The 6,648-nt window shown below is 56.0% G+C and overlaps 1 protein-coding gene and 1 non-coding gene across 2 annotated transcripts; both read right to left on the bottom strand.

Moving 5' to 3' along the window:
• Window positions 1–6: 6 nt before the first annotated feature.
• Window positions 7–1,830, bottom strand: UPK2 (uroplakin 2). Its single transcript, XM_006152294.1, has 5 exons — window positions 1,720–1,830; window positions 1,113–1,247; window positions 804–942; window positions 536–606; window positions 7–193 (listed from the first exon to the last, which is right to left on the bottom strand). The coding sequence occupies exons 1-5, from the start codon at window positions 1,793–1,795 to the stop codon at window positions 57–59; spliced, it is 558 nt and encodes a 185-aa protein (XP_006152356.1). The 5' UTR covers window positions 1,796–1,830; the 3' UTR covers window positions 7–56.
• An 837-nt stretch (window positions 1,831–2,667) lies between these two features.
• On the bottom strand, window positions 2,668–2,774 carry LOC114008485 (U6 spliceosomal RNA). Its single transcript, XR_003550012.1, has one exon. It is a non-coding gene; the product is annotated as a U6 spliceosomal RNA (small nuclear RNA).
• Between the last annotated feature and the right edge of the window lie 3,874 nt (window positions 2,775–6,648).

The raw sequence follows: 6,648 nt of genomic DNA, 5'->3' as shown, positions 1-6,648 counted from the left end.
GGAAAGGGACCTGCCTCCCTGGACGCCCCAGAGGAGCCGCTGTCCAGGCGGGCCCCTCACTTCCGGGCCCCCAGTGCCAGGGCAATGATGAAGCCCAGGATCAGCACGAACATGGCCACTGAGAGCAGCACCGTGATGACCACCATGCCCCCTGTGCGGGCCATCCCCAGGCTGATGGACTCCACACTATTTCCTGGAGAGGGGAGGGGAGCTCTGTGGGCAGGAGGTCTGGGCTGCACGAGGCTCCCTGCCTAGTCCTCATCCCCCATCCAAAGGCGTCCGTTCCTCCAACCAACCAAGCGTCGGGTGGGTCCAAACGTCCAGCAGATAGCCATTTCTGAACCAGCCCCGAGATGCCCAGAGGCCACAGAGGGGAACAGGACACGCCTCCACGAGGCCTCAGTGCTAGGGCGGGGTGAGCCCAGGGGCCAAGGCACAGGGAGCCCAGCCTGCCTGGTATGGGGCAGGGGCTGGGAGGGCTCAGGGAAGGCTTGGGGACCCAGGGGAATGACAGGGAGCCTGCAGTGTAACTTACGAGGAAGCGTGGACATCGGGACCTCTCTACTGGACTCCGTGGCTGACCCCTTCTTCACCATGTACGAAATGCTTAGTGGTGGGGTTTGGGAGAGAGAGAACAGAACCCTCAGCAAGAGTCTCGGGGCCCCCATGTTCACTCCCCCAGGAGAGGCCGGTTGTTCCCCCACTGTGCCCTCACTCCCCTGTGCCGACCAGATCCCAACACCACTCCCACAGCTTCTCTGCTTACTCCTCCTGCGAGCACCCGGGCCAGACCAGGTACCTACTAGTATTTGGTTCCTGGTGCGAGGTTTGTCACCTGGTAGGCGCTGAGCCGTGTGACGGTGAAGCCAGCCCCGCTGTCCACCACACTCACCAGCTCCCTGCGGCCGCGGCATGGAGGCACCTCAAAGCTGGACTTCACCACTGGGAAGGACGGAGGTGGAGGGCAGATGAAGGGAGAAGGGGCAGCTTGCTCCTGAGTGTTCAGGCCCAGGAGAGGGGTTGATGGGAGGCAGGCATGGCGGAGGGGTGCTGGGCGAGTCCTGAGAAGGGGTCTCTGAGGACTTAGGGAGGTCTTGGAGGAAGGAGCAGACCTTTGCTGTCGTTGGCTCTCCGGACCGTCAGTGTGGCGTTGCCTCCCGTGAGGTGACAGGGGGGCAAGGCGACTAGCAGGCTCTCTGTTAGCACTGGGGACAGCAGGCCAGACAGGCTGGAGATGTTGAAGTCTGCTGCTGGGAGCAGGAGGAGCTCAAATGGGGATGGAGACCTCCTGGCCATTGGCCTTGACCTGGCCCCGTCCCGCTGGGGCCATGTCTAAAGCAACAGAGTTGGTTTCCCCTCCACCCTGGCAGTCCGTGGACAGGACAGTCAGACTGTGCCGGTCTGACCACCAGGGGGCAGGCTTGGGCTGCAGAAGCTGCTCCTCCACCAAGCTGCCCCGGGGCCAGGCCAGGATGCCAGGAGCTGGGACACCCAGCCTCACTCCTACCCTGAGCTTGGCCGCCCGCCCACACCTCTCTGCCTCCTGGGTCTGGAAGAAGACCAGGAGTGGGCCCTGGGCCCAGCATCTGACGCCTGGTCACTGCCATGGCCAGCCTCCACACCCAACTGGTGTGACCAGCTCCTCTCCCAGAGTCCTCAAGGCACAGAGCCCCCGTCCAGCCCTCAGCCCCTTCCACCCCCACCAGAGATGGCCGAGACCTGCAGCCCCTGGGGCCAGGAGAGCCAGCAGAATCAGGATCCTGGGGGAGGTCCTGCCGGGCAGTGGGGGTGCCATGCTGGCTGGGAGCTGGATGCTGCTGGCAGGCTGTGGCTTCCTGAGGCAAGTGAGGTCCTGCCCCCAGAGGCTGATTTTGTCCTGGGGAGTGGGAGGGGCTGCAGGGGAATCCAGTCCAACCTGCCCCTTGGGCCTACAGCCTCAGGGGGGGACCCCCCAGGCAGGTTTTTCAGGATGGGGAGCTGGTCCTCAGGCCAGGAGGGGGTGGCCTGGCTGGATCCTGGTGGCTTTGCAGGCTGCAGAAGTCAGGGTCACTGAGGGTGGTGTGGGACTTGACCCTTCTCTTGGACCTCCCGTGTGTCATGCCAAAAAAAAGTTTTTTTTGTTGTTGTTGTTTAACATTCAATCACTATACATCATTTGGCTTGTAAGGAGAATTACCCAACGTGAAATACTTCTCAGACCAGTACAGTTGAGAATACTATACTTGTTAAAAATATGGAGCGCTTCACAAATTTGCGTGTCATCCTTGCACCGGGGCCATGCTAAGTGAGTTCCTCCCCCCAGAGGCTGATTTTGTCCTGGGGAGTGGGAGGGGCTGCAGGGGAATCCAGTCCAACCTGCCCCTTGGGCCTACAGCCTCAGGGGGGGACCCCCCAGGCAGGTTTTTCAGGATGGGGAGCTGGTCCTCAGGCCAGGAGGGGGTGGCCTGGCTGGATCCTGGTGGCTTTGCAGGCTGCAGAAGTCAGGGTCACTGAGGGTGGTGTGGGACTTGACCCTTCTCTTGGACCTCCCGTGTGTCATGCCAAAAAAAAGTTTTTTTTGTTGTTGTTGTTTAACATTCAATCACTATACATCATTTGGCTTGTAAGGAGAATTACCCAACGTGAAATACTTCTCAGACCAGTACAGTTGAGAATACTATACTTGTTAAAAATATGGAGCGCTTCACAAATTTGCGTGTCATCCTTGCACCGGGGCCATGCTAATCTTCTCTGTGTCGGTCTGATTTTAGTGTGTGTGCTGCTGAAGCAAGCACACACATGCTTCCCGTGTGTGCGGGTGGGCTGCAGCCTGGGTGGTGGGTCTTCCCCGAGGGCCGCGGAATCTGAGGTTGCCCTGTATGTAGGAGGAAGACAGTCACCCTGGAAAGGGCCTTGGCTGGGTGAGCAAGTGGTCAGGGTGAGGGGAGACGGAGCCAGGGGTGCCAGTACTTGGTGGTGCCAGGGTGGGGGGAAGGGTGGCAGGTGCAGCTGCCTTGAGAGAGGCAGGGGGTGCCAGGAAGTGCATAGGGTGTCAGATGCCTCTGAAGGGTAGGGACAAAGGAGACCGGGGAAACTTCCAGAGAGACCAGAGAGACGGACACCAGACACCGACCCAGGCCTGCAGGTTGGGGGTGGTACAACGAGCCCTGGGCAATCAACGTTTGTTGAGCTGATCGAGTATAAAGAAGAGAGAGAGACCTGGTAAGGAAACAGTGCCTCCCACTGCTGCCCCACTCTGGCTTACTCAGAGACGTGAAAGAGGGCTTAGATGCAGGAGAGGACAGGGTGGGTGCTGGCAGGCCCTGTCTCCTCTACACCTTCCGTACAGTCAGCCTGGGCACCAGAGGAGATGGCTCCCCATTGCAGGTGTGGAAGCCAAGGCTCAGGCAGGGAGTCACTTGGGAGAGTAGAATACTTCAGGCAGGCTGCGGATGTGTGTGGAGGCCCATGGGCTCACGGAGCGTCACTCCATGCTTCTTCACTTCACCATCCAGGCTCTCTTCCCCAGCCCCAGAGAGAGGCCAGAGTCCTGGTGGGAAAGTAGGAGTGGGTTGCAGTGGGAAGGGGAGGCTCAAAGACTGGGGTGCCAGTGGGGGGTGGCAGTAAAGACCACCCGCCTGGTCAAGCAGAGGCTGGGACTCAGGCCAGCGCTCTCCATGTGGAACGTGCACGCCAATCACCAGAAACCTGTGAAGATGCACTTTCTGATTTAGTGGGTCTGAGGTGAAGCCTGAAATGCTACATTTTCATTTTTACAATTTTTAAAATTTTTTGCTATAGGTTGCATGCACTCGCCAGGGAGAGGAAAAGTGAGAAATCACCCCCCAGGGTAGGGGGATGGCCACACCACAATCTCTTCTCCTTCATTGTGTTGGGGTTTAGGGCGTGGACACACCTGGGCCTGGCGTGTTTTCCAAGCCACCGGGTCCAGGACTTGAACCGCACAATTGACCATATAGGATCCAGCTGCCTTAATCACCATGCCACCTGACTGGCCCTAAATTCTGCATTTCTAATGAGCTTCCAGGTATCGTGGTGGATGTTGGTCCAAGGCTCACACTTGGAATCACTGGGCATTGGTGTCTCCCTCCTACCCACCCCCCACCCCAACCTTGCGCTTTATCCTCTTTGATGGAGATGAGGGGCAGGTGTTCTCCTGACTCCACACCAGGACAGACTGTCTTGGGTAGAGATGCGCTTTCCTGCACCTTTCTCCCACTGTAGATCAGACCCTACCATCACACCCTACAAACGGAAAGAGGGGGAAAGAGGGTCTTTGGCACATTAAGGAGAACTTGGGAGAGAAGGAACAGACCAAATGGGGGAAGGCCAGGGCGAGGGACCCCTGTGCTCCTCGCATCTCATCACCCCCCAGTGCAGAATGTCTGCACTGAGCTTGGGAGGTATCTGTTCCCAGTTCAGTCTCAACCCGGAGGCAGAAAGGAGAGGAGGCTGGGTTTATTGCACCTGGGTTGCATTCTGTCCACTCTTAAGCCCCTATCCCCAACTGAAAATATAGGTGGGACAGAGCAGGGGAGAGGAGGGCAGATCTCAGACCAGATTTTAAAGGGCTATGTGGACCCTATGCCTTTAAGCCCTCCCTTCTCCCTCCAGCCCCCCCACCTTCCCCACCCTGGCCCTCCCCAGGTTTCTGGAGGAGCAGAGAGTTGCGTCTTCTCCCTGCCCTACGAGCTGCTCACTGGCTGCTCTGGAGGCTGTGCTTTGCGGTCTCCATGGAAACCATTAGTTGCTAAGCAACTGGAGCATCATCTGTGCTGAGCTCTCGCATCTAATTATCCCATCACAGCAGCGAGAAGGGTTTGGGGAGCTAAGAGGAGGGGAGGCCAAGCACAGGAGCAAGAGAATAACTCTTTTAGCAGAGCGGATTCATTGACGACGTTCAAGTCACTTAAAGCCACAGCACCCAGTTCCCCTGGAGGATTTCCCAGAGCTTGGAGTGAGGGAACCAGGGTCACTCATGCCTGGGGTCTTAGACCCATCTTTTTAGGCTGGATTCTTGATTCTAGGCTCTCTCAGGTTCTGTCCCCTTCCTTCCAAATCTCCCGTTCAAGTCCACAGACCTTTATTGAGCACTGTGTGTGTTCCTGACACCGTTCCAGCCGCCGGGTCTGTAATGGCAAGATACGTTTCTTCCCTCAAGGAGCTCCTCTCTTTATTCTGCCCAGACCGCAAGAGGGGTTCCTCAGAAGACCTCCTCTTCCTGGACGGTGGGACTTCCTTTTCTTTTCTTTCTCTTCCTTCCTTCCTTCTTCCTTTTTTGAGAGTTTTTTTGCTGTAGGGCGCATGCTCTCACAGGAGAGAGAGAGGCAGAAAGCGAGAAATTACCCCCGGAGGGATGGCCACACAGCAATCGCTTCTCCTCCATTACCCTTTCAGGTTTCCTCAGAAGACCTCCTCTTCCTGGACGGTGGGACTTCCTTTTCTTTTCTTTCTCTTCCTTCCTTCCTTCTTCCTTTTTTGAGAGTTTTTTTGCTGTAGGGCGCATGCTCTCACAGGAGAGAGAGAGGCAGAAAGCGAGAAATTACCCCCGGAGGGATGGCCACACAGCAATCGCTTCTCCTCCATTACCATTTCAGGTTCATGGGAACACACGCACATGCACCCAGCATGAGTTTTAACTCACTGGATCTGGGACTCAAACTGCGGTCGACTACGTGGAAGTCCAGTGATGTAACCATTATGCTATCTGCTCATCCCTCCATTTGTTTTGTAGAGAGACAGAGTGAGAGAGAGAGAGATAGAGGGAGAATAAGAAAACAAGCCATCAGGTTCTGGATTTGAACCGTGGATAGCCATGTGGTATCAAGTGCCCCTAACCACCACACCACCTGCCAGCCCCTCTGTTTTGTTTCATTTTTCTTTCTTTTTTTTTTTTTTTGAGAGATTTTTGCTATAGGGTATGTGCGCTCACCAGAAAGACAGAGACACAGAAAATGAGAAATCACCCCCCAGGGGGGATGGTCACGCCGCAATCCCTTCTCCTCCATTCTCCACTCAGGATCTTGAGCATGCACACACATGTGCCCGGCGTGAGTTTAAGCCATCGGGTCCAGGACTTGAATCGTGGTCAGCTACATGGGTGTCTAGCGACATAGCCATTACGTCAACTGTTGGTCCCTCCATTTATTTTTTTAAACTACGGCAGTTCTGCAGCCGGAAGAGCCAGGATCAGAACCCACGTCTGTCTGAGATCCATGTGATTCTTTTGCAACACTACCCTCTGCCTCCCAGTCACTAAAAACACATGTCTGATAGGCCCCATAGACACATGGGCCTCTATTGATAGCGACTATTATTCTTCAGATGAGTGATTCCGTGGGACTTGAGGCAGATCACTTTTTTTAGAGAGAGATATTTTTGCTATAGGGCGCATGCGCTTGCCAGAGAGAGAGAGACATAGTCAGAAAGCAAGAAATCATCTCCTGGGGGGATAACCACACCACAGTTCCTTCTTCTCCAGTCGCCTCTTGGGATTTTGGGCACACACGCACATGTGCACAGCGTGAGTTTCAAATTGCCAGGTCCGGGACTCAAACCACAGTGGGCCATGTGGGAGTCCAGCAACGTCACCATTATGCCATCTGCTGGTCCCAGGCCACATTCTTTTCAGTTTGCTGTAGTATGTAC

This window comes from Tupaia chinensis, unplaced genomic scaffold (assembly GCF_000334495.1).
Source record: "Tupaia chinensis unplaced genomic scaffold, TupChi_1.0 Scaffold000348_1, whole genome shotgun sequence".
In the NCBI taxonomy this organism is placed as follows: domain Eukaryota; kingdom Metazoa; phylum Chordata; class Mammalia; order Scandentia; family Tupaiidae; genus Tupaia; species Tupaia belangeri.
Note: the sequence above shows the minus strand (reverse complement) of the source record. Positions and strands in the feature narration are given on the sequence as shown.

Coding starts and splice junctions, on each gene's coding strand:
- UPK2 (XM_006152294.1), bottom strand. CDS start 1,795: ATGGCACCCCCACTGCCCGGCAGGACCTCCCCCAGGATCCTGATTCTG. Junction 1,248..1,719: donor CCTGGCCCCAGGGGCTGCAG/GTCTCGGCCATC, acceptor TGCTCCCAGCAG/CAGACTTCAACATCTCCAGC. Junction 607..803: donor GCACCAGGAACCAAATACTA/GTAGGTACCTGG, acceptor CCCACCACTAAG/CATTTCGTACATGGTGAAGA.